The following is a 27,789-nucleotide window of genomic DNA, read 5'->3' on the forward strand; positions in this document are numbered from 1 at the left end:
GCCACTCTGGATATAGAGTTATCTTTATTCAGAACTGAAGCGGACAGCTCATATATTAAGCTACAAAATTTGGGTGTTATTAGGAACCACAGACACTATTCTCATCATTCTTCAAAGACAAAGGCTTCTGCTCTCTTGCCTCTCTGCTCACAGAGTCACTGATACCTGGGACACATTTTTACCACAGGTCACTCCTTTTTAAGTGTTATTTCATGTGCCATGAAATCTCTGAGGATCAGAAGATTAAGAAATTAAATTCTGCAAATAATCAAGGGTAAAATACAATCTGTTTGCCTTTCTCTTCCAGCACATTTCTTTCAGTAGATGATATATTTAGACAAACATGATATTTTCCTCATCACCTGATTTTTCAAGCCTGTGTTCTAGTGAAGGATCTAATCAGTGATGACTGTCCCACCAGGCATAAGTAGACATTCAAATCATAAGTAGAGCATCTCAAGCCAGAAGTTTCCTTAGACATGTATCCTTTCTGAAAACTTAGGACTAAAACAGGTAAGACTATGACTAGTATTTTACAGCTAATCATTGACCAGAAACAGACTCAAGTCTCCAAGATGCAATAGGTTGCATCATATTGAGATGTCATTATTTTTAAGATCCACTTAAAAAAATTTATGTATACAGAACTGGGGTACAGGCCAGAGGTGCAGGGTTGGTGAGAAGATTCACCAGAGACAGAGTGGGGAACAGAACAGGCAGATTGACAAAGTACACTGCTGAAGAGAGCAGAAGATAGGTCAGGAGAGGTCTGCCGCACCATGTGGCTCACCTCTGGGGTGGGGATCGAACTCAGGCTGAAGTGGGTTTAAGCTTCTTGGTGCTGTGCTTTTACCCATTGCACCACCAGAAAGAGCCCAGAGCCACTTTCTTTTAGGTTCCATTAAGAAAGAAAAGAAAATGCTGCCAACTGAATTATAAGCCCATGCTTTCTTATCTACCACATTGTTAGACTTGTTCAAAAAAACTCATTTATTCTTATCATGCTTTTATAATACATCAATCTTGTGATATGAAAGTAAGAAGAATTTTCAGCTATTCATAAAATGTCACATTCAGCATCTGTCTTTTCTGAATCACTTTTTGACTCCAGATTGTTAATTTCTGGATCCTTCCATATTCAATTGGCTTCTAGACAGCCAGAGCATTGGTTATACTGTTTTTCTTCCCTTTTCTCTTCACAGTCTGTTTTGTAACAGCTTTATTGAGATTTAATATATTTTCCATACAACCTTCCCATGTAAAGTGGCTCCCTGGCTGAGGATCCAACTCATGCTGCAGTGACTGTGGATAATTTCATAGTGCTGAGACAACCCCTTGAGCCACAGGGAGGCCCCCACAATTAGTTCTTAAGTGCCCAGGGTTGTTCCTATCCAAAGGAACCACTGGGAATGACAGCTGAGTTTGCATAGATACCTACAAAGATATCTGTGCCTGGCTGATGGAACCTTCTACATCACCATTTCTTGTAGGACATATCTCAATTTCAGACATACTGAATGACAAGAGGCATATATTCTAGAATTAATAAATCATGGATTATATCTTTAGTACTTTTCCTTACATCAGTATGAAGAGAGTTCATCCTGATAGCAACAGAGAACCCTGAAAAACACAGCCCAGGAACATGAGAAGTCACAAGTCATATACCCTAAGCAGACCAAGTGTCTCCTTCAGATGCCTAGTCTCTACTTTTGAGTGAGAGAAATACCTGGAATATTTAAAAATATGAAGCCATAGGTCACAACCCTGAAGATCTTTTTTTTTTTAAGATTTATTTATTTATGCATGCAGACTGGGGTACAGGCCAGAGCTGCAGGGGTGGTGAGAGGATTCACCAGAGACAGAGTGGGGAGCAGGACAGGCAGACTGACAAAGTACACAGATGAGAGGAGCAGCAGGCAGGTCAGGAGAGGTCTGCCGCGCCATGTGGGTCCAGGGTGGGGATGGAACTCATGCTGAAGTGGCTTTAGCTTCTCAGTGCTGTGCTTTAACCTGCTGCACCACCAGGGAGGGTCCCTGAAGATCCTTTTTTAATTGGACTGACAAACGACTATAGCCTTGCCTTCCCCTTCTCTAGTCCTTCTTCTCTTCCCTCTTCTCCTCTCCCTTCCCTTCTTTCCTTCCTCTCCCCCCTTTCCTTCCTTCCTGCTTGCCTTCTTTGCTTCCTCCTGCCTTTCTTTCCCCTCCCTTTCTTCCTTCCTTTCTCTTAGGAGCTAATCCAGGACTGGAATCTCAGCTCTGGCTCATTCCTGACATATTAGCAGAGGCAGCCTAAGCATCCATCAACATGTGGCTTTGTGGTGTGTGGTCATTAGTGAATTTAAAGCATGCAGCTCTGGTTTCCAGTCCTGACATGGCCACCTAGAAAGACCATGACCTTGGGCAAAGTACTAGAGCTCCCTGTGTGTCTGTTCTATCCTCTGAAAGAGAAGAGCAGCCTAGGAAGGTTGCAGTGATAACTCGGTGACCACACCAGCACAGCTTGAGTTTGTGAACTGTATCTCCAGCCCCAGCTGCCTTGACTCTGGTTGTCTTCAGTGCCAGTATTACCACTACCCTCAGTACCTGACATCTGGCACTTTGATCCTATACTAGTCTCCTGTCCCCCATGTGACAGCTACCCCAGCTCCTGTGACACTCAGTGCAGTCCTCTGATTTTACCCATTTGCAGTGAAAGTTCTTTCAAAGTCTGAGCTGTCTTTAAATCTTTTCTCTAAGGACTTCTATAGGTTTTCCGGCTATGCACACCCAAGGGCAATCAGGCCCCCTCAGAGTTTAGTTCTGCACTCCTGGGGTGTCCTCCCTTTGTGTTTGCAGACCACACATGCACATTATGCAGGCCACTTCATCTCGTATGATGTCCATAGGTCCCAGAAAGAGAGAAAATCTGCAATTGTCAGAAATATGATCCAACTGTCAAATGAACATGAAGTTACCAGTGTAAACTGTGAAACCGAAATTTCAGTGCTGTGTGTTCTACCATTGTGTAAACATGGAGAAATTTTGGTGAACCAAGAAGCCAAATAAAAGAAGAAAGCTTCTGGCAACACCAGCAAGTAGAGGGACTGTGGAGCACACGTCAAACAGAACTTCACATCAGGCTGCCTCATCCCCGTGGCTCAGCACCCACAGCTGTGGATGGAGAACATAAAGACTGATGAAAAGCAGTTCCATTTTAGAAATCATCATCTAGTAGGGAAGCAGAAAAAGACTCAGCCCAACACAACGCAGTCTGTGATGTGTTTCCATAGGGGAAGTGGAAATGGTAATGGGGCAAAACTGCCTCTGACCACAGTGGGGCCTGGCCTGGGCAAGAAGGGGTCTCCTCTTGTGTTACTAAGTAGTTATTGGGTAACATGGGCTACATATTGATTTCACTTTTCATTTGGGCATCTTTTATGTTTCTCTAAATAAGAATATCTGGGCATTCATCCATTTTAAAGGTTATTTAAAATCCATTTATTGGATCCTCTTACACGCCACACACAATCCCAGGCACTATGCATTCAATGGATAAATGAGAATACATTTGGTTCCTCTCTTTGGGGGATTTGTTGAATGCAGCTGAAAGATCTTAAGCCAACACACATAAGTCAGTCACCTTGGATTCTAAGAGGCGAGTAATTAGGCTCCACAGTGGGGAGGGGTCATTCTCATGTCCAAAAGAGTCTTTCCTGTTCCTTAACTTTTGTTTTCATGTTCTCATTCATCAGATAATTTCCTGTCATTGACACTGGAAATGATCAGAACTGGTGCTGAGCACCTAAGATATGTTTCCCATTGGGATCACCCAGAAATGAAAAACTGAGCCAGAAAGTCACCCAAAAGATGACAGTGACAGATTTGTCATATTTCCCTTGCATGTTTGTGGACACCAACACCATGAGGCAGATGTGAAGATGAGAAGAGAGGCTTTGGGAGGTTCCCATCATCTGGCACTCGTGCAAGCGGGAGGCACAGGTGTACAAGCCTGAAACTTCTGAGCCCTTGTTCTTTGCGTAAATGAGACTAACGTCAAGTCATAGAGGTCACCCGTGGATTAGAGAAGAGAGGATGGAGAAGACTGTGGGTGGAGTTTGGACCAAGAGGCAAGGAAAGAGGCTTTTGAGCGGAATCTTGGCAATGGGTAGGTTGCCAAGACTAGCCTGGCCACAGGCAAGGGGGTAGGGTGAAGGGATCTGACAAGTTGAGGGCGCAGCTCAGGCAACAGCACGGAGGTGTGCAATGGGGAGCTCTTGACCATGAACTCAGAAGGCTTGTGGAAAGAGAGGGTCTGCCGTGGTGTTTGGGAAGATGTCTAGAGTGACTCTAAAGAGCTTGACTATTTTTTTCTGAGGCCCATAGTGAACAACTAAGGACCTTTCCAATGGGAAACTGTAGTCAGCACTTTGTGTAGGCTGGCACCTCCAGGACAGAGGAGTCAAAGCTTCCCTGGGCACATGAGCAGTTCTCACTTCAGTTGACCCTTGCACAATGCAAGGGTTCAGTGGACAGCTCCTGTGCTGTCAAAAGTCCATGTATAGCTTTTGGCTACCTCATAACTTTTAGTCCTCCCTTGGTACTGCAGGAATTGATTTCAGGAGGACTCTCTCTCCCTCCACGGATAGACCCAAATCTGTAGGTGTTCAAGTCCCTGGTGTCACATCCTCATGTCCAGGCCCCCCAGTCCCGCCATGTCTGAGGACTTTGTATCTGTGGTTTCAGTCAATGTCCACGGTTGGTTGAACCCACGAATGCAGTTCCTGTGGACAGCAAAAAGTGCCATAAAAGTGGCTTCATACAATTCAAAGTGTGCTGTTCGAGGGTCAACTGTACTACTTCCTGATACTGCTTTGAATGCACGCGGCTGGCTTTACTAAGTCTCCCTGTGCTTACTGAACTGGGCTAACATTAGCATGGAAATGCAGGGGCTACTAGCAGATAAGAGATGCGTAGCTGTTGGGTATAGGCTTTAATCTGATACTTGATTTATTGAGATGTCCCAGCAGTACAAGAGGGCAGAAGCATTGATAGCTGTCAGGCCAGAGAGAAAAGAGGTCTGGAAATTCCTCCCCCTACTCTGGGAAGTCACCTGCCCGTCCCCTTGTATCTCCTTCTATGACACCAATTCCGCCTCTCTACTCTGTCGGGAGAGCCAGGAGCATGGTTGCACCACATACTGCCCACACGTTGCACTCACTGCTCCTCAAGTTCTCTTTGTCTTGGAGGTTGTACATTTTGGAAGCTGAAGCTTTTAAGCAGAGACACCCAGGCAATGTAGAGACAACAGAAGGCACATCTCCAGGGAAGATTGGGACCTTGGCCAGGATGGCCTGAGAACACCCGCTTTCAAGTACAAGAATTGTCTAGCAGGGCTCACATCTGGACAATTGGTAGCAACACAGAAGCTTTGCCGTTTTCAAAGTAATGTTGCAAATGTTTTCCTCCTTTAGCTCAGGAAACCCCCAAGAAGCAGACGTCTGTGTACCTGTTTGACAGATCAAGAACCTGAGACTCAGAGTCTAGGGTCATTCTGTGAACAGAACAGGAAAACTGGGACTGGAACTCATGACATCTTGCTCTAAATATAGTGATCTTTCCATTACACAACACTACCTCACAGAAATTGGTGAAAGGCTGCAAGGGAAAGGTGTTTCTGGCAAGTCAGCAAGGAAGGCAACTCTGACCACATTTTCCCATGGAAACATTTTTCCTCATGGTGGTTAAGAGCTGTCTAAAATAGTAAAGCACTGTGTTTCAGCCATTCACTTGTCTTCCAGTCAGCTTCGTTCTGTTTTACCTCGCACCTACTAGGGAAGCACACAACAAAATGAAATAAGACGTTTTTCATACTCTGAGGAAGAATGCAGACATTTTCAGCAGTCACACAAAAATAGGAACCTTAATCTTTCTCTCTTTGAGACTCACTTTTCCTTTCAACAGGGTTGAAGTCCATGCTGGAAAGACCTTGTCAGTGGGACAGGGAGGAAGCCTCCATGAAGGGAATAGGTGTAGCCTGGGCCAGGCCTCAGTCCAGAGCTAAGCATCTAAGCTATGCGATTTTTTTTTTAAACATTTTGGCCTTTTTTAACTCTCCAAAAGTCCAGTTAGCAGACGCCCAAAAATGCATTCCTGGTGTCTGCTGCCCTTGGGACATGGCTTTCCTCGTGGAGCTCTGCTCTGACCCTCTGCCTGCCTCATGGAGGACTGTTTCTTGTTATGGAGGCTTTTGAAAGAACACAGTAAACATGTGTGCAGTAAGGCCCATGTGCTCATTGGTTTAGTAAATTAAGACTTTGAAAAATAATATGTGAAACTGTTGTCAAAAGCCTGATAAATAGAATTGCTCATGTCAGCCCAAGTCAAACCTGTGAACCATCCACTCAGGGTCTCTTCCTTGTACCCCACTTCCTCTATGGTTATTGGAGAAGGCTTCTGGGGTAACCACTGTTGTCAAAATAATAAGAGCCACCTCCTCTTCTCAGGGACGACTTTGGGCCAAAGATTTTTACCATCCTATATAACAATGGAAGCGTTCACTATACTGTAAGGAAGGAATTATGACCTTGGGCTTTATGATCTTGGGCTTCCAAGCCCAGGAGATGGATGCTTGCAGAGATTTGTAACCCACCCCAAATCACACGCTTTTCTATACCATAACATCCTAATAGGCTAAGTCCGTTCTGCAGGTGACCAAATACTTTGAGTTTACTAAGGAAAATAAGACACGTTCTTCCCTGCTGTGTCTCATTGTCTTCTGATCAAAATCTTCATCTCAAAGTGTTTAAATCATCTCAGGAGCAAGTCTGAGTTCCCCAGTTGTCTTTTGATATTGCCTGCCTTTTCCTTCGCTGCCACCCTGCCTTCTGTCACTTGGTGCAACTGTCATTTAAAGAAACATTGGTCTCGGAATTGTAAATAGAATGAACAATTAGAGTTAAAACTGCATCTTAAATAATAGTTTAAATAATAGCTTAAGACTCTCAGGTGAGATGATGTTTCTCTCACAACTTTGATAGCTATTCTGACTTTCTCTAGATTTTTCTGCCTTCATTTTGTCTCTGCTGTTTCTGGAGGAATAAATGTGCATAATGGGCTATTAGAGCCATAAAGTGGTGTTGAAGAGAGAGATTAACCTTCTCTTGGAAGGTGAGTTATTCCTAGGAGTCTTGGATTTGTGCTGAATCACCACAGTTTTCATGGTTTAGTGGAGAGGATGCAGTATTTAAATGTCAGACAACTGTAGGCTTGAGTCTAAATTCAGCAATTCCCTTGTATGACTGAGTCGAGTGATTCAACCTCAGTTTCTGCATCTGTACAGTGGGAGTTATCCCATTCCTCCTCCTGTCTTCCTTCTCCTCCTCCTACTCTTCCACTTCCCCCTCTTTTGCCCTCCCCCCACCAGGCACCTGATCCTGTTTATAATCATAGTGATGGTTCTTACAGCACTGTTATGGAATTATATGTGATGATGGATGTGGAACAGGTTTATGAAGTCTAAGTGATGACCACAGATGACATTGATAGTATCATCAGTTAATACGTTTTTGATCTCAAATGTTAGTAGCTGTCTCCAGGGAGGGAGTAAAAGTAGGAGCTTCTTGACACACATGGTAGAGGATATGCACCCCTAAAAGTTTCTGGGTGCATGCCTACTAGCTATAATTCCACTTTCTTTTTCTTCTGCCCAAGAACACATACCTATGTGCACATAAGTATGAGGGACATTATTATAAAGTTGTTTAAAGCACATAATCTCAATACAACCCTCAAATCAGCAGTATCTGGGAACTTGGTAGAAGTTCAAATTTTCAAGCCCCGCCATAAACCTACTGAATTAGTAATATGTGGGGGTGAAACCCAAAAATCTGTGTTTAATAAGAACCTCCACTGGGTGATTTTGACGCATGATAGAATTTGAGGATCATTGGCCTAGATAATCTAAAAAATCAAGTGTCCTGACATATTTTATATTTATTATTGGTGACATAAATTCTGACCCCTGGCTCATTGGGTCACAATGCTCGTAGTGAGAAATATACTGACAGATACATATAAAAACACATGGAATCAGTGGCCTCTGGCTGCAAGAGAAAGCAAATTCAACTCAAATCCAGGCAAACAATAAGGAAATATGTTATCTCAGGTGCCGAAGTCCAGAGGCAGGGTAGATCCTGGCATGTCAGATAACCAACTCTGGTCCTCTGCTGACCCTTGTTTCTGTCCCAACAAACTGTGTGCTGATCCCTCCCTCAGGCTGGTGGCAACATGGTAGCTAAGCATGATTTTAAACTACATTTAATGAAGATATGAACCTTTTTCTGGAAGCCACGCAGCACACTTTCCCTAATCTGGCCTTGCATCCACCACTAAAGCAACTTTGTCAAGCAAGGGTCAGGTTAGAGATGGAGGTTTTGCTGTTTTCTGGGTCATCTTCATAAGAATCAGGATTCTGTCACCAGAAGAAAATAAGAAATTTGAGAGTCACATAGCCCTGTGAGTGATAGCAAATGGAAATACAGCTTACTAGGCAACTTGTTTCAAGAATCGGGGCTAGAGGAGAGGTGTGGGTGGGAGGATGTTGTGGGGCTAGGCCCCACACTCACTGTGGCCAGCTGCCAGACCACACCTTCGGGGGCTCTTCTCAACACTGTCTTGCCCAGTGGTCCCTAAGTGTCCCTGCTCTAGAGATGTCAGGTGACATACCCTAACTTTGCATTGGAGAAGGACAAATTATTAAGAGGCTGGATTGCTCCTGGTTCTGACCCCATCACTGGTATTCAGCAACTAGATGTTTGGGCATGATCATGGGTCTTGCACCCCTTTCTTCAATGGCAACACAAACCTGATCATGCCAACTTCTGTTTCTATCTGTAAGGATTCAAATAGTTTGTTGTGTAGAGCATCCATCAGTGTCTGGTCTCCTGCATATGCACATTCTGTGGCCCGTGTTTTTCTCCACACCACATCCACCAAGCCAATCCCCAAATTCCTCTAGGTCTAAGAATGCTTTTGTAGATGAGAGAACTGATATCCAGAGAAGCAGGTGAGTTAGAAAGGAAGTTAGAGCATAGCCCAAGCCTGAGCCCAGGTTCCTTTCCTCCTCAGGGAACCAAAGAGTCAGCAAGCAAATCCCTCCCTGCTCTGCAGAACTTGGCCATCCCCAGGAGGCCACTGGAAACCTTGGGGCAATGAAGTAAGTCATCACCTCTTTATAGAAGGGAAATTGCTCTGAAAGGTTAATTGGACTTCTCCTGTCTGGCTCCATCATGACTGCAGAATCGCTTCCTGCCCTCTTCCCACACCCTCCCAACTTGATACCCATCCCTTCTTCATCTTGGCTGCTGGTAGCTGGTCTGGAATATAGCTGTTCTGCTGCCTACACCCAGCCAAGGGCCAGTACTCCAGTTTGTCTATAGGATGGTCCTGGCCACAATGAAGAACACATGAAGTACTGTTCTCTCCTATGATTTCTCACCCAGCAGTAAAAACCCAAGTAGCACCCATTCCTAGTATATACAGTGAGGAAAAGGAGAGCAATCATAAGGTGTACGATTTGGTGGAATGGCCAGAACTTTGGAAATGAGCTCAGTTTGCCGGCCCCACCTCTATCCCTTACCAGCCGAAGGAACTTGAACAGAAGTGTCTTCATCTCTCCAGGGCTCAGTTTATTCATGTGTAATAATCAGAATCAGCATGTTAGCTTGACCAGGCCTTTGGTGTTTTGCATAGAGCTATGACTTCAGCTATCCAACAATTATTGAATCAAACACTATTCTAGACCCTGAAAATACAACACTGAACAAAACAGACTCCTCTTGTTCTGGAGCTTATGTTCCAGTTGAGGGGTTGGGGTGATGCTAAAATAATAGATGTGCAGTTCAAAAAGCAACATAAACTTGATAGAAATGGCAGGATATATACACAGGTTGTGAATGGATTCAAGTGAGGGTGGTCAAGGAATACCTTCCCAATGATGTGACTTCAGATGCATTGCAATCCACTCAGCAAGGCACACGAGAGAAGTGAGGGTCTCGCTCACTTGGAGCTCAGAGGCCATGGTAAAGAGCGGATGGCCATAAGATGCCGTGCATACTGCAAAGCTCTAGCCCAGTTCAAGTGTCTCTGGCCGATAGCCACCTTTCCTTGCCTGGGAAACATATCTTATGCCTCACGGGCAAGCATTGGGTCAGACACTACATCACAGTAAGACTTAAAACATTCCATCAACGATGGAGGACTTATTTCCATTTACACATGAAGATGCTGAAGGCAGGAAGCCCAGTTCTGTTGGTTTCCAAAGACTGTGTTTTGCCTGCTGTAGCAGACTCCTGGCTTGGGCTTGGTTTTACGTTGCCTTTTTTTCTTAACATCCTGAAGACTATCCATGTCTATTTGCATCCATTGAACTTCCAGTGGGGGAGAGATGGAAACAAAGAGGGAAGCTGGGTACTGGAGTAAACCTGGGCCAGAGCAGAATGAATCTGTCATCCAGATGGCTCTGTTCAGCAACAGCCTCAGCGTGACTACGGACACCAGGAAACCCACAGCGTGAGAAGTCAGGGATCTGACTGGTGCATTGCCTGGTGCTTCATGTAATGTGAATCTAGGAAACCACTACCTTTTGCTGGGTGCTGAGGCACTAGATCCAAGTGGGATGTGATGCGATAGTGTGGTCAGTACTGATTGCACATGTAAAGCAGTTCGGTCATCTTTAGGGGCTGTGGAGGCATCTCTGGCCTCTACCCTTGGTATAGAAAAGTCAGATTGCAACTATTCAATTCTCAGCATGACCTTGGACTCCCCTGTGAGTTTTCAAATCTTAATCTGTGACTTTAGGCAGATGGCTTTTGGGCTCCTTGTGAAATTCAAATGAGATGAAAGGCATGAGTTAGTAGGCATAGTAGTTAACAGCCTTCAACTGTCCACATTATTATTAGTTGAGAATGCAAGGCAGATATGCGTTCATTAGAGCTACGCCCTCCTCCCGAGGATTTCTGTGGGCATCAGGCATAATTATTGCTTAATAAATGCCGATTGTTGTTATTTTTTCAGTCATACTTTTAGATGACTTGGCTGCTTAGACCCCAGGAATTCAGGTTGGCTTCTTACCTGACCGTTGCTAACCTCTTCCTCGCCTCCTCTCTACCCTGAACTTGGCCAGATCTCCTCATGGCCCAGGGGTGCTGGCACTCAAGTTCTGGAGTTAGAAGCCTACTGCTCGCCCCTCCAGTTGGAAATGTCTTCATCAAATGTCTTGCTCCCATAAATCAGAATGTTAAAAATGCTCAGTTTCCTAATACACAGAAGCAAAGTACCTTTATGAAGGCCTGTGCCTCATTTGCTTCTTGCGTCACACAGAGCTACCAGCAAGGTGTAGCACAGCTCTCTAAGCCCTGTCAGTAAGGTCAGGCCAAGCAGAGGCTGTCCAGGCCGCCCTTGGTTTTGCTCCTTGCAAGTCCAGACACCTATGAAGGCAGTCTGTGTGGCAGTGGGGAGGGAAGTGTGACCCCTCAGAGAACTGTGGTCCCTGCACTGGGGCAGTGATCCCACTGGCCTGCCTCCCGGAGGTGTACACCGAAGGAGAGAGAGAGAGTGAGTGCTTCGTAAATCCTAACGAGCCGTACCGGAGAGATTACTTCCACACCCATACATATATATGTGTACTTATAAACAGGTGTTGCGTATGTACTTACACATGCATGCACTTACTTATATATACTTAGATACATTATACGTGTAGCCCTATATGTATACATAATCATATAGAGAGCTTTAAAGACAGCTGTGAAATAATATCGTTTTGCCTAATATATATATATATATATATATATAAAATCTCCACACACACACACACACATCACACATATGTAAAGCTGTAAATTTGCAGGGCTAGGCATGAATTAGAAGCTTATAAACCATGTTTACTCATTCAGTGTAACCTAAGGCATGTATTAAACAGTAGGAAAAACTGACCAGCCAGATTTTCCAAGCTTAAAAACCCTTTTATAGCTTTCATTGTGGATTGACGAGAGAACTTGTTTCCCCTTCTCTATTTAAAGGAAAATTTTAATATAAATGGGGAAGCAAGGGAGTATTTTAATAGAGAGTGAAAAAACCAAAAACCTGTATGGGAGGGAGGGAAGGTGAGGGGATGAGGAGGAAAACGACCATCATCTCACGTTCTTCCCTCTTTACCTCCCAGCTCACTGGTCGCTGGGCTAGGTGAGGCCAGAGGTCACCAAAATTGCACTGCACCGATGCTCAAGGGTGTCCACTTCCAGCCTCTGAGCATCTCCAGAATGTCACCTCTCCTTGATTTGGGCCCCCGAGACTCCCCTCCAACCAGGCTATGGTTGGGGGCCCTTGGTTCTTCTGGACCAAGGTTGAAGGGAGAAGAGGGGACAGCACCCACCCTCAGGCTCTGGGGGCCTCCTCCTCTATGCGGGGCGAGGGGTCAGCGCTGGCAGAGTGAGCCCAGTGAGCCACCCCTGCTCCTCCATTCTCCACCCTGCAGGAGCTCTCTCAGTGCCCAGCTGCAGCTCTTTGTTCTTTGTGGTCTTGATTTTCTCTCTTAGTGGACCATTCCCTCCTTTGTCTCCTTCCTTTACCTTGGCCTTCTCCCCTCTCCTCCTCCTCCCCGCCAATTCCTTCCTATTTCCTTTTCTGTCTCTCTCTTGGACATCTCCCCCTCTGCTGTCCCCTGGGTCCCCCTCTTCTCCATCTTCTCTGCTTCCCCTGGCCCTCTGGGATGGTGCTGCCTGTGGGAGTCGGATCCTCCCTCGTCACTGCCAGTCTTCCTCCACTTCCAGAGCCTCTGTGCTCTTGGGCGGGCCTGGGCAGGGGGGTGTGCATTTATATGTGTGCCAGGGGTGGTGGTGAGAGAGGGCTAGAGGAAGGGAAGGGGCTCAGGCTCTTATTCAGTCCTGCCTGGTTCCGTGGTGGGACCAGTGGCTGCCTTTGTAGGGTCCTAGTCAGATCTGGGTTTGAAGTTTCCCCCAGCCCAAGGCAGGAGAGGCCAGCCTCCAAACAGAGATTCCTTATCTACTGAAGCTGTCCCAGCTCTCTGCTAACTGCTTGCTGTGAGGTTTATATTTAGAAATGGGAGGAAGCTTTGGGCATTCAGCAGTTTTTAATCTCTGGGCACATAGTTTGGGCAGTTCTGGCTGGGGAGGAGCAAGAGGTGTGAAATTCATGAGGATAATTGATTTTTCCTGAATTGGTGAATTTCTTCTCTTTACCTCATAAGAAGTGTTTCATGAATTGGTCTTTTTGCATAATAACGGTAGTAATTCCAATGAAGTTGCCATTTTCTGAGTGTCTACCAAGTGTCTCTCCTACATTGTCTAAATTCATTCTTAACACAATTCCGTTGGTTCTACCTAGGGATGCACTTCTCACATCTGCTCTGTAAATGAAAAAAGGGAGGCTTAAAAAAAGTAAATGACTTGCTTAGAAGAGTCATTTAGCAAAGCCAGAATTCAAATTCAGGGCCTTGCATGCTGTTACGTATTCTACTTTTCTTCTCTGAAGGAGGACTTGGTGTTTGTGTCTTTGTAAATATAATGGTCTAGTACAGTGTGCGTGGGGTGTGTGCTGTAAAGGTGAGTGCCCCCTTAGCCTATCATGAGATAGACATAAACCTGTCACTAGCTGTGGTTCATCTCAGAGTCTGGCTGAGCAAACAAGAGCACATAACGTAGCTGCTAAGACGCTTGTACAGGAGTTAAGGAGTCAGGATAGGCATGATCCAGCCTGTCTCCCCTCAGGCAGTCACATTCCATTCCCAGCCTCAGTCCCCCCCTCATACAAGGGGAACCTTCACTTCAATCTCATCTCGCTCACCTCGCTGAGCTCTTGTGATGCTTAACTATGAAGGAAGTGGGGACATGTGTTAGAAACCACAAAGGACCTAGCAGAAGGAGCAGAGTGTAGGAAAAGAAAGCTGATTTCCACCGTAAAGAGAGACAAGAACTAAATGGTTCATGGGCAGCCAGCACACATGGCTGAAGTGATGGCAGCAGAGATGCCAGGGTTGGGCAGAGGTCAAGGGAAATTTCCTGGGGTGGGCTCTGGGGGTCTGGCAGCTACCACAGAGAGCCCAGAGAGTCTGAGGCTGAGGAAGCAAAGCGACAGGCAAATAAGAGGTGGCATGCTATTGGGGATCCTGGGAGATAGAGCCCCACAGAAAGCAGGAGAGAGCTTGATGCACGCGCTTGGATGGCGATCAGTTTTAGCAGCATGAGTAACGGATCTGTGCAGAAGTTTGTGGGGAGCCACGATGCCCCTTGTAGCCTTGATGCCGGACACGGTGCTCTTTCACTCCCTCTCTGCCGGCCTGGTGGGATTGCTCTTACCATGCAGTTCAAAGATCAGTGCCCTCACGCATCCCCACCATGGGCCATCTTCCAGCTGGGAAGGAAGCCATGCTTGTCCTTGACCTGCTGTTCCCTACACCTAGGCACAGGGCTCACATGCGAAAACAGCAGCCCAGGTCTCTCTCCCCAAATCTTCCCAGACTGCCTGGGAAGAGACCCTCCATAAGGGCTTTCAGAAGAATGGGTTGAGGTCCACAGTGTTGGGAAGCAGGGGCACTATAGGAAGCCAGAGGAGGGGCATGGGGTCGCCAAGGAAAGCTTTTGGGAAGATACGGATATGAGTAAAGCTTAAGGGATGAGCAATACTTGTCTCAACATGTTTACAGAGCCCTGTCTGAGTCAGTAGTGGCTCACCTCTCTAGCCTCACCCCTCCCCTGATTTACTCAATGGGTCTTTAGTGAACAGCTAGTGCCCACAGACAAGATGGAACAAGATGGGTGGGCAAGGCTGTGAACTCACAGAGCAGACGTTTTTGTAACCAAGCGAAGTGAAGAGACAGACAAACACCCATCGTCTTGTGCTTGGAAGAAAATCCAGAGCTCTGGGATGAGGAGTAACTGGGGGCAACAGTGAGGATGTACTTTCTGTGGTCCCACCTCTGGAGAGGTAGAACTCTGGAGCCGAACTGAGCTCCAGAACTGGGGAGTTCTGGAAGCTCCCACTGCAGGAAGTCGGCCCTCCACTCCCATGCACGACAGAGCTTCATGCCCACCAACTGTCTCCTGTCCTCTGACAGTAGTCCTCTGTGTCATGGGTGGTTGCGATGTGTGTGTCCAGGTTGGTGGAGACCCTTTCTCCTGCTTTGTGTCACCAGATGACAGTTGTCATGCTCCCCTAGTGGCCTGCTTTCCCTCCTGACCCCAGAGACACCCATTGGCACTTTTCATCCTCCCTAAACAGCTGCTTGTGTGGGCATCGTTCTTGCAGGTCACAAAGCACTTTTAGGAACTTAAATTTAATTCACACCTCACGACCCCCAGGTGGAGTAGGTACTTGTTTCCTCCACATGCTCTCTTTAGAGACAAGAGGACGAGGGCCCACAGAGACAGAACCATTAGTGTGTGGCAGTGGAGAAACCACAGGCTTTGGAACAGGATCAGCCTGGGCTTGGGCCTAGCTCTGCTGAGCAGCAGTTGTGTGGCTGGGCAGCCTGCCCCGACTCTGAGCCTCTTCTCCTCTTGACGAGATGAGAATAATAACCTCAGCTCGGCCAGAGCCTAAGGTTTCATCACAGGCAGACAGAGGGGCTCTGAGGACCCACCCGCAGGGCACCGGGTTCCTGCCCTTTTGCAGAGAGGGAGATGTTGAAGGCTGGGTCCTGGGGACAGTTGGAAGTGTGAGGGATCTGGGCTTCTGATGAGAAGCACATTTTGTGCCTTTGGTTCCTTCCACTTCACAAGAGGGGGATGTTTGGGGATGTGATTTAAAAAAGGAAAGAAAACCCTCTGCGGATGAGCACTTCTGTGGCAGGGAGCGTGCCCCGTGGGTCTTGCAGAGTGACGGGCGGGGGGACTTGGCTCTCTGTCACCCTTCCTCCGCCTCTGGAGTCCAGTCCCCAGTCCGGTTCTGCTCACACATGTTAGCAATACTCACTCCAGCCAAATATATTAGCATCATTTGTCCTCGAGACGGTGGGGATGACGAGGGCTTTCATGGCCCTAATTAATCCAACTGTAGAAAAGGGCAGGCTCTATTAGCCAAGTGCATATTAATGCTGAGGTTAATGTTATTAAATTCTGGGTTAATAATAAGTTACAGGACTCTCTGTCGGGTCATTTGCAAAAGCCACTATTGCAGTTGTCCCTTGCTAAGCTGGGGGCACCACTGGGCTCGGGCTTTGTCCCTGTGGCTCTCTGCTATGCGGGTAGTCCTTTCCCCGGCCCCCCAGTGGGTGTTCAAGGACTGTTTGTGGTCTGTTTCAACAGTGGGACTCGCGGGGCCATCCTTGACCTCAGTGAGGGAGGCATGTCAGTTGTTCTTTCTATAAATTCCCCAAAGGCCAAGATGGGGTCTTCAGAGCAGACACCTCCAGAACCATGCCATGTCCTTTTGGCCTGTGGTTATTTCAGCTGCCATTGTGGTGGGAGCTACTGTCCACACCAAGCTTCAGCTTGTGCGGCCAGTGACCGCAGACACACCTCCTTATCCTGCCCTGTGCACAAGCTGCAGGGGGACTCCCTGGAGCCCAGGGCAAGCACAGCCACAGAGTGCAAGGAAAGTCACACTCCCGGGGAGACTCGCAAGAGTGGGGATCAAGAATCAGGGTGGAAATGCTGCAGTTTCCCCATTTCCACCAGGCAATTCGGGAAGACATCCTCCTTACTTGTAAGGTGGTCCCTGAAAATAGAATCCCCAGATTACAGCAGCAATTTAATGTCACACCTCTAAGTCAACTACTTGTCACCCCTATTTCATTCTTCCCTTCCCCCATGGCTGCCTTCTGGGTTCACCTGAAATAAACCACGTGACTGCAGACCTTCTCTCAGGGTCTGCTTTCCAGGGAAGGCAAACGCCAGAACATTCTTTTTCATGGCTGTGTTCCCAGCCACCAGCATGGCTGGTTGGGCCCAGTAAATGCATTCACTCTTAGACAGGTATTTAGAGGAACCTGTTGTATACAGACACGGTACCAAGTTAACAGAATCTCTTCTTACTGGGGCTTCCAGAAAATATTGGAATACACAGACTTGTGAGGGAGTGTGATAAGTTTCAGGAAGACAAGAAGTAGAGAAAGGGAGTAACGGAGATTAGATTGGATTACCCTGGATTGACCAACTGGGGAAGGTTTGTCTGAGGAAATGACATGTGAAGCGATCAACTTAGGCTGGAACACAGGGATTGCGGCAGGCAGAGATGTGAGGAAGAACACCGCAGGCTCTTCCTGCTGTGGAACCACACGTGCAAGTGGCCTGTGGCACATTAGAAGAGCAGGTTGGAAGCCAGCCTGGCTGGAGTGGGCGAGTGGGCGAGTGAGTGAGGAAGGGTGCAGAGACAATGAGGTCAGGAGACAGGACCCAAGCAGGCAGGCATTGGAAATAGTCAGTGAATTCTTCTGGAATAATAGAATCTTTGTATCCTTTGCCCTAGGCAGTGTTTTATGATGGGAAAGGCTCAGGTTTTAGAGTCTGACAACTCTGAATTTGAATTCCAGTCTTGTTTTTTAGACAGAGTGTGATCTTGGGCAACTTGCTTAAGATCGGTGAACATTTTTTTTTTCACTTATAAAATGGCAATTATAAAATCTACCTCATAGGGTTTGTATCTGGTAGGACTCCTGGTTGCAAGTAACCGAAAACAAATAGAGACTAGCTCTGGCAGAAGAAGGAGAATACTGACTCATGTATTTGAAATATCCCAGGATCTGTCTCACTTCAGACACAGCAGGTCCAAGGCTTCAAATGACGTCATCAGGACTTGGTCCCTGTCCCAGGAGTTGGTGTGATTGATCAGGCCTGGGTCACTTGTCCATCTATTTTTGGCCTGTCACAGGCCAAGGCTCAGAGACCCATCTCTGGAGGAGGGTGGAGGCCTTAGTTCCACTTCAATTGCATGGACGGACATAGGAGAGAACCAGCTTTCCAGTGAAAAATTAGGGTGCTGTTGGCAGAGGAAGGAGACATGGGTTTAGAGCAGATCTAACTGCAGATGTCCACTCAAGGGCTGGCATGGGGATGAACCGAAGCCTCCTAGCATGACGCCATGAGAGCTGCCAGCTCTCAGTAGGTATCTACTAAACCACCCTGGCCTTTAGGAACCCGTATTATATTTTTTAGCAATCCCTTCTCTCCTCCTCACTCTTGAGAGGTCACAAGACAGCAGCCCACCTCTCCCTCGAACATTCTAATGGCAGGTGTTAGGGAGGGAGAGCAGAGTGGGTCTAGATTTTCACCATTACAGTTCAATTTCACAGAATTCAGTGACTAACTGCATGGCCATTCCTTCACTGGGCCCTGGTGATACAGAGGGACCAGAGCACAGTTCTTCTGTAAGCATCTGGCAGCCTGCACATGTGGGTGTCGAAAAAAATACATTTGGATCTCACCGGGGCCTGGTGGTTCAGGGTAGAATTCTTGTCTGCTGGGCCCTCCCTGGAGGGACAATGGGTTAGGACACAGCACTGCAAGCTGGCCACAGCCACTTCAGTGTGAGTTTGATCCCCAGCCCTGGAGATGACCCACATGGCGAGGCAGACCTCTCCTGACATGCCCGCTGCTCCCCTTAACAGTGTGCTTCATCAGTCTGCCTGTTCGGCTCCCCACTCTGTCTCTCACTGCCTCTGCACCTCTGGCTTGTGCCCCAGTTCTATATACGTAAATAAATAAATCTTTTTTTAAAAAAAGAATTCTCATCTGCCAAATGCCCTGGCACTCACCCTTGATCTCCCGTCCCTAAATGGGCTTGGTTAAGTCCTTCAATCTTCCTTGAGTTTGTTCTCTCCTCTGTAAAGGCACCATTAACCAGGGCATTAACTCGTGTAGACTATTAGGCAAGACAGGGGTTGTTGTGAGTGTCTAATCAAGCCAGTGTAAGTATTATGATGCCGCATAATAACCCCTAAACAGACACTCCCCTCCCTTCCTTCCTTCTCTTCCCACTTCCTCTCTTCATTCTTCGTCCTCTTCCCCTTCTTTCTTCCCTCCCTTGCTCCCTTCCTTCCTTCTTAAAATTACTTCCTTTTACCAAAAAATACCAGGAAGGTTCTAGGGAGCTTGGCATTATGTAATGTTTCTAAAAATTGTCTGCTGGAAATTTTGCCTTCAGATAAACTGACAAGTGAGGTCTCAGGGTGGGGAGCACGGACCCTGGAAATTCAGCCACGAGAATGCAATCAGCATCTCATTTATGCCTTGTCCCAGCCTCTACTTTTCAGATGAAGATAGTCTGTGGGCCCTTGATCACCCCTTTAGGAAGCTCCTAAATGGGGCAGACCGGCTGTAAAAGCAGATCTTGCCTTCTCTTTCCTCACCTCTCCCATTCTCTTTCTCTCCTCAAGCTGCCAGGATGAGAACAGTGGCCATGCTTTAGGGGAAAAGAACCGACCACTGTAGGTGTGAAGGTGCAAGGCCCTCAGAGATACACTTTGTCCCTGCTGAGGGCGCAATGTGAATGTCGCATGTGTCTGCGAGAAGGGAGCCGTGTTCCCCGAATGCCTGAGCTGGAGCCTCTGCAGGCAGAGAGGCCTGGTCTCCAGAGGCCTCTCTGTCACCTTGGGGTTTCCTGGAAAGAGTGTGCAGCCCTGGGCTATGCAGGGGGCCTTTCTCCCCACCTGGGCTGAATAACGGCTCTCCCGCCCCTTCCATTTTGGAATTTTCTGCTGCTTTTCTCCCAACCTGTTTTCAATTTGCTCTTGTGGCCGGCTTTGACTGTGACCTCAACTCAATCAGGAGTGCAAGGGAGAGAGGAAAAGAGAGAGAGTGAAGGAAAAGGAGGAGGAAGAGGATTGAGGGAGCGATGAAAGGAGAGGGGAGAAGGAATGGAGGCAGGGGTGGGACCTGGAGAAAAACCCGCTCTGTGCTTTGTTAGGTTGGTTCTGAAGCTTCAGCAGAATCGTGATTGACCTTTTCTGGGGATCGTAATGAGAGCGAGGCTCCAGTCTGAGGGATAAAGAAATGTGTGGGGGTCTGGCCCGAGCCCACTCGGGTTACAGCCCAGAAGAGCCATAATGGGGAACAGGCACATTCCTGTACAGCGACTCTCAACTCCCTATCTGTTTTCAAGGAAAGAAAAACAGAAAAAGAATGTTAGAGTCTTGGACCGGCATGGGTGAGGCAGCGGCCGTAGTGGCAGCCTGGCTCCGAGGGGGATGCAGCCACGTGGGCCTGACTCTCTGCAGGGAGGAGGGGACAGAGCAGCCTGTGCAGTGGGGCCTCGTGGAAGGCACATGGGGCCCAGACGCAAGAGGACTGAACAGTCCAGCGACTGCCCTAGCACGGCCGCAGCCCTCGAGTGCTGGTGCAGTGTGCCCGAGCCTTTGTCGCCGTCAGAGGTCATGGCAGGACTTTCGGATTCGAACATTTTAAACAATAAAAATTTCTAAACCATGGCCTTGAAAAACAAGGCTTTTTCTCAAACCAAATGAATGTGGACCATCAGGGGATACACTAGATCAAGCGAAAGTTGATGGTGTTCAAGGTCGGCGGTACAGAGGCAGTGGACCCGGCCTCGTCCCCTCACCTATTCCTCCTTGCCTGGGGAGTCCTGGGCCTTCTGACTTGGGAACTGTTAGACTCTGTTACATGGCAGAAGCTGTTGGACAGTGTGTTTCTCCTGGGCTTTTTCTCTTTCCCCAAGTTCAGGGTGGCAGGGTAGACCTGTGAGCCTGGCACATCATAAGCGCCCAGGCAACAGAACGCTCCTTCCTGTTGAATGAAGGGTCAGATGTTGAGAAGCAAGGCTTCTGGGGCAGGTCTGGGAGCTCTTCTCTTCCCCGCAGCTTTGTCTCATAGACCGACTGATAGGAATTATCTCGTAGGCTGTAAGGACCAAGAAGCCAAGCCTTTGTTCCAAATCTCTAGCTCACAGTTTCTGTTCTCCAGCATTGAGCTTCATCACCGGGAAAAGCGGCCGGTGAGATAAACAGTCCCCTGGGCCCTATTGCCCTCCTTGGTCAGGATGACAACAAAAACTTTTAAAGAATAATGAGACTTGACACATTTTTTTTGAGTTCTTCGTGTATGCCAGGTGCTGAGCTAATGGCTTTATAAACAAAATACATAAAACCCTGCAGGATAGTCACACCAGCAAACTAAGGTAGGTATTATCCTACTCATTTTGCAGAGGAGGAAATAGATGTGAAGAGTCAAGGAGCCTGCCAGGACAAGCGGTCTGGGGGTGTGCCAGGACTTGGAGACCAGGGTCATGCAGTGTCCAACTTCTTATTGCTGTTCCTGCCATCACTTTGCTGTCAGGGAAATGCATGCATTTGCATCTGTGCACCATAATGCCCCAGGCCATTCTTAGTGCCCTCCTGCCCCATTAGGTGAGGAGGGACAGTCGGGGTTGCCTCATTCACCTGTCTCCATCTAAGGTGCATTTAAACCGTCTGGAATAGTTTGCCAAATAAAGCAATCTTACAGTGTACTTTATGGGTCTGTTTTTGTATTTAACAACCCTGCCTGTTGTCAGATTACAAGCTGTAGATGGTCAGGGACCATTTCTTTTATTGTCTCATTCCCCAAGCCTATGGAGTTAAGAGTACCATGAATCCAATGGCAAAACAAAAACAAAAAAAAAAAAAAACCAGAATTGTGAAAGCCTGCTTTCTAACTGTTTTTTAAAACTTTCTCTAGGAGGCAGCATAGTATAAAAAAGATAAAGCTTTGGAACTAGCTCTGGGTTCAAATCGCAGCCCTGTCTTTTCCTGCTCATAAGCCCAGCTTTAGCTTTACAACCAGGATGATAGCACTTATTAAGAAGAAATGTAAGAATTGAATGGAAAAGAAATGAAAGTCAGTAGTAAATGTTAGGATTCTTCTTTTTAACTATTTCCACTTGAGGGTCAGGTATATGTATCTCAGGTAAGATTGGGCCCTGAATAGCCTGATAGTGTCCTTGAGATGAGGAGTCACGTACTCCACATTAGCCGGATTCACCCCTTGAACTAAACCTGTATGCCTCAACACTGTGTGTGCATCTTACTGACTGGACATAGGGATGGGGCTTTTAGCCATGGTCTGAGTTAAAATGCATGGAAATAGCTGGAAAGTTATGCCCACTGGAAAATGGACATCAGCCATCTTTTGGCTAAAGGACAATTAGTGAAAACTGGCCACAAGCATACTGAATTCCCTCATGAAGGGCCAACTCTTTCAATGGCTATCTGGAAACAAATTGAAAAGCAGACAGACATGGATCCAAACTCAAAGAAAACAAATGTAAGCAGCCAGACTTGGAATCCTGAGAAACCAAGTGCAACAAAGGCCTGATTCCCAACCTGGGAATAATCCCTTGCTTCATGCTAGGTTCCTCACTCCTCCTCACCCCTCCACCACCCCCATCGCTCTGCTTTGCTAACTACTGGAAGGGAGACATTGTCGGTTTATGATTTTAACATGGAAGAAGCTGACATAGGCCTGCAGAAGAAATGGGGGTGGGGGAGGTGCCAAAATCTGTGATTAAAAAAAGAATTCATCTGTCTTTTCACTTTCCAGCAGAATTTTTGGTTTTGGACCTTAATTTCTGCCTAGAGTCAGCCTTTCTTTCTAAACTCCAAAGCCGTTAAAGAGGTACTGACCTCTCATTACAGAAAGGAAAACCAGGACTGTGAGAGGTTAAGAGACTTGCACAAGTGGTGGAAACAGAACCCATTCCCAAGTCTGGCTGGCGATGCAGCCCCAATGGCATGTGGGTGACGTGAGCCCGACTGGGACACCCGCCCTGGCAGCTGCATATCGAGTCTAGGAACTGTACATTGTCCTAGTAAAAAGTGGAAGACAACAGACGCGACCCATCAGAGCTGCTGCATTGGACCCTAGGGACAAACACCTTGTAGGCCATTGCTCACCTGACTCCTAGGGTCATCGGGCAGACAGACAAGCTGATGTGATTCCCTCGTGAGGGAAACTCCCTTGAAAGACCAACAGAAGTGACCTGTGTGTTCTGGCCACCCAGCTCGCTGGTTAGAGCAGCACACGGCACTATCCCTGGGGTTCTGTTTTCTCAGACCCTTGGGGCGTGACTTGGTGCCATCACACTGGGTCGCAGGGTGAGAGGAGAGCATTGAAGGGACATTTTTTTTTTTTTCCTTGTTGATCACTGAGCATATAAGCAAGTAGGGAGCATGAGGCCTGAAGGAGGTGGACAAGGAATCAACAGTTGGGAGGCCTCATACCGGTTCATACTGTGTGGGATAAAATACCTCACATGCCTATTTTGCTTCTAAATCATCCAATTTTAGAGTTGGAAAGGAGCTTAGAAACCATGTAGCCTGGCTCATCTTGCTTGATCTATTTTTAAGTCATTTTTATTGATTTTTTTTCTTTGTTTGAAAAGCAATACAAGTTCACTGTAGATAACTTAAAAGTAGAGATAAGCAAAAAATGAAGGAAAAAAGTACCTATTATGTCACTTTCTAGACAAAGCCCACTACTAGGCATTAACTGTGTTTTCTTCCTTCTCTTTCTAAACAGATATACATGTAAAATTTCCACCCCAAATTAGACTGTTCCTTAATGGTATATCCTATTTTTTATTTAATATGTCATGAAAACCCTTTGTGTGTGTGTATGTGTGTGTGTATATCCTTCAGTATAACTTCATATTCTTCCTTGATTTTGTTTGTAATGACTATAAAATATCCCACTGCACCATTTACCTATAATTGATATTACTATTTTTATATTGTTGAACAGTTATTTCTGAATTCTTGCTAGTTTGAATAATACTGTGGTGTTTATCCTAATAACCCTGTTTGGGGCATATCTATACTTGTATTTATTTTTCAAAAATCTTAATAATGATTCTAGCCCTTGCCCTTTATAGAGGAAGAAATTCAGGCACAGAGCTGAGAACTTAGATGTCCAAAGCTCAATAGTAATTTTTTAAAAAATAATTTATGCATACAGAACTGGGGTACAGTCCAGAAGTGCAGGGGTGGTGAAAGGATTCACAGGAGACAGAGTGGGGCACAGAACATGCAGATCAACAAAGTACACTGTTGAGGGGAGCAGCAGGTAAGACAGGAGAGGTCTGTTGTGCCTTGTGGGTCAACCTCCAGGGTGGGAATCGAATCGCACTGAGGCAGATGCAGCCAGCTTACACTGTGCCACCAGGGAGGGCCAGCAATAGTAATTCTAAACAGAGGGAGACTAGATACCAAGATCCCAAATGTTCAAGACTAGACTTCATCTAGTCTTCCTCATCAATCTTATTCCTAGTAAACTTCATTGGCTTGCTAAAATTCAGCAACTGGGTTGAGTACATTTTTAGAAAATCCAATTCTGGGAATTCTGGACTTTCATTCTTCCACTGGTCCTACCTGTCCTGCACTTACTGTTACCAATCAGTCATAGCGCTCTTTCCCCTTGATGGGGCCACGGGTGCCTCACAACCTAATGCTGATGGGTCAGATGCATCACAGGGACCCTGAGACAGAAAACCTATTTACACCCTTCGTCCAATTTCTTCTTTATCCAAGGGAGAAAAATGCAATTCTCAGAAGGAAGGGCCTTGTTCATAGAGGTAAGGGAAATTTAATGGCAGGAATCAGGCCAGCCTGGTTTCTCTGGACAGAAAACACATCTCCTTGTTGCCATTTTCTGTGTTTTTGTAATACATTATTTCACCTCATTTGAACTTAGGCTGTAAGCTCGAGAAGTGGGTATTAATATCTCCATTTTTAATTAATTAATTTTTAAAGAAGTCACACATTGAAATAATCATCAGGGCTAGATCTAATCAGTGTTACTTTCATATCCTGTGCGCTAATCCTCTTGATAGTAGTGTCCAGACATGTCGATGGTTTGGACGATAGCAAGAATGTCTGCTCACCAAGGTCTGAGCTAAGGAGCTCATCTTTCTTTGTCTCTCTCCAGGAGAATTCCTGAGTTTTGCTGATGACTTACTGTCTGGCCTGGGCACATCATGTGTCGCAGCTGGTCGAAGCCACGGAGAGGTCCCTGAAGTCAGTATCTACTCTGTCATCTTCAAGTGTCTGGAACCCGACGGTCTCTACAAGTAAGGCATGCTGGGTATGTGGGGAGCATGAAGCAGACAGGACAATCGTAAAGGGAAGGCATGAGTAATTTGTCCAGGCCAGCCAAATGTTTTACTAGCCAGCCTTGAGTATGCACCTTGAGATGCTAAGGTTGGGGAGTCCGTTGGAGGAGTGTGGCCATGATGAGTCACTAATTCATACAAAGTTAGGGCTGAATGGTCCAGGGAAACCAGAAATTCAAAACCATTTTGCTACCAATGATCTGCAGCCCGGAGAGAAAAAGGCTAGTTGGCAAGTAGCAATCCCTGTCTGGGATTCATTTTTCCATTCCATGATCTCTCCTCTGAATGCATGAAGTATATACATGCACATAGATGTAAAGTATGTAGAGACAAAACTTTTTGATTAATAGATCTAGCCAGTTTCTTAGAACTAGGGCCTTAACCCCTCCTTCATCAAGTATATTAAAGTCATTGCATCCAGACTTCTGGGGACTCAAATGGGAGTCATTCTCAGGCTCCTCTACTGGCCTCTGAGGGGGGGGGAAATTATTTTTCTTTTGCTTCCAATGTCAATGGGTGTTGTCACATCTGGATGCAGCTGCCACAAGTTCTAGAGTTTTAGACGGCAGCTCTCTTCATGTGCTTTAACTATGAAACTATAGGTCAATTCTCACATGAACCCAGAAGGGCACAGTTGTTAGCAAGGTAAGCAGTATTTACCAGCTATTTAACACGTTCATTTTTTTTCTTTTATTCACTCACCAAACAATTCATTCACTTAACTATCTTTCTCTCTAATCATGTATCCATGCCTTTTCTCTTCCCACACCTCTCCTTCTTTCCTTTATCCACTGTCCACCTACCCATCCAACTGTGCATCCATGGATCCATCCACTCATACTTGCTATTGTTTATTGACTTTATGGGCTGTCTGAGAACTAGTGTGCTTTTCAACCTTCAAACCTTCAGTTCCTCCCCTGTGAAAATGTGCTTAAAATAAGGTGTTGGGTTCAGTTGGGGGCGAGACCATCCTCAATGGTGGTGAGCTTTGTAGGTGGGGTGATTGTCCATTTTGCTTTAGTTCCCCTTGTGATGACCATTCTTTTGGGCTCCCCTAGCCCCCTCTGCCCTCCACTATTGGGGAGAGCATATAACAGAAGGGCCAGAACCCTCAAGTGGTTCCCAGCCACTGCAAGACCAGCTGGAAGCCTGTCTCTGTGGGGGTGTGGGGTTAGCCAGCTGTTATTCTACAAGTTCACTTTGTAGAAAGCCAAAAACTGTTTTATGGAACCCCCAAGTAGTGAACACTGAGCGCTGATGCATCCTCTGACAGCCCTTTAAAATGCAGCTTCCCCTGTGCTCTGCCTCACAGCGTACCTGCAGAGCAGACTTTCCCCCTTACCTCTTCTTGAAGTAAGAAGCAGACTTTCGTGTGTCCTGGAAATGTGCTTGTTGTGACCTTGTCATCCCTAACTCTGAATCCTTCTTTATTTCATTTTTGAAGTTGATTTGACTCATGCCCTGGGGTTCGGGCCTCTTGATAAGGAGCCAGAGGGCACTGGGCTAGTGTCTTACTCCACTGGCGCTCTCCTCCTGTGAAGTATCACCGAATGGGTCTCAAGTTTTAAAATAGTGCCAGTGGCAGTCCTTGGGGTTTCTCATTTTCTGCTTGCTCGTTACTTCCCCAATTTAGCTTTCTCCCTTGTGAGCCAAAAAGGCCATGCACGGCAGTGGAAAGAGCTCTGACTTGGGGACAGTCCGAACTGGGTGTGAATCCGGATTCTGCCTGGCACTCATAACCTGACCTGGGGAATGTCATTTCTCACTGCTCTGGAAAGAGGCTGGTAATCCTGCCTCAGAGGGTCTCAGGCAAGAAGCTTGAACGAGGAACTCTACAGTCAGGGTTTGCCAGATTGCTGGCCTCCAGCAGGCCTGCAGGAAATATCAGTTGCTTTCTCCTTCCTGTTTTGTTCTTTTTGACTCAGTGTCAGAGTTATCAGTGTCTCTTATTGCAAGGGCAGAACTACGGGAGATCTCCTGTGTATACCAGTTTGACTTCCTACCATCCCTGGGAAGAATGGTCATTCAGGATCTGCTGGGTGAGACAGGATGACGAGAGACGATGGGTCTAGTCCCCTAGATTTAATGAAGTGCAGTCCCCTCCCAAATGCCCCAGCAAGGCTGCCGGTGGGCCTGATAGAAGGATTTAGAGGGCACAGGTAAGGCGGCGCTACCCTGAGGTACAGAGTCTGGGTTTGCATCTTGCTACCATGACTTCCGCCCCCAGGACTGTGGACTCCATGCACAGATGCTTCTCCAGATGCTGCAGTTTCAGCATCTTCAGCATGAAGGTGTGTTAGGTGTACCCCGTTTTGAGAGTTCTGCCTGAGGATTTCTTCTCTCTTCCCCCCTCACTCCTGCTGCCCAGCTTTCCCACCTCCCTCACTCGGTGCTCTCCCTCTCATGCTTGCCTGCATCTCCACCCACCTCTCTGTCCTCTTCCTCCCTCTCTGCCTGAGTATTTTCTGTATAACTCACGGCTGCCCTTCTCCCAGTCAGCCCTTCTTTGCCTTTCCATGTGTGAGTTTTTGCTTCTGCATTTGTATTGCCCTCCGTTCTTACTTGAGGTTTAGTTCCCCCCTCTTTCTCTCTGAATGTGGCACCCCTCCCTTCCTACTCCCTCTCTCCACCCCACCTACAAAGGCAGATTGCTTTCGCAGCCCCTCCATCCATGTAATTTTGCACAGTGCCTCA

At 46.8% G+C, this 27,789-nt stretch overlaps 1 protein-coding gene across 2 annotated transcripts in view; it reads left to right on the top strand.

Moving 5' to 3' along the window:
- Positions 1-27,789, top strand: part of ASTN2 (astrotactin 2) — a 766,181-nt gene that overhangs the window by 692,376 nt on the left and 46,016 nt on the right. For both annotated transcript variants that reach the window (XM_004677396.2, XM_012721364.1), the window contains exon 20: positions 24,912-25,053. In XM_004677396.2, coding sequence (XP_004677453.2) covers positions 24,912-25,053 — 142 coding nt within the window. The remainder of the gene's footprint in view (positions 1-24,911; positions 25,054-27,789) is intronic.

The sequence above is a fragment of the Condylura cristata genome, unplaced genomic scaffold (genome assembly GCF_000260355.1).
Source record: "Condylura cristata isolate star-nosed mole 26May11 unplaced genomic scaffold, ConCri1.0 scaffold00006, whole genome shotgun sequence".
Taxonomy (NCBI): Eukaryota; Metazoa; Chordata; class Mammalia; order Eulipotyphla; family Talpidae; genus Condylura; species Condylura cristata.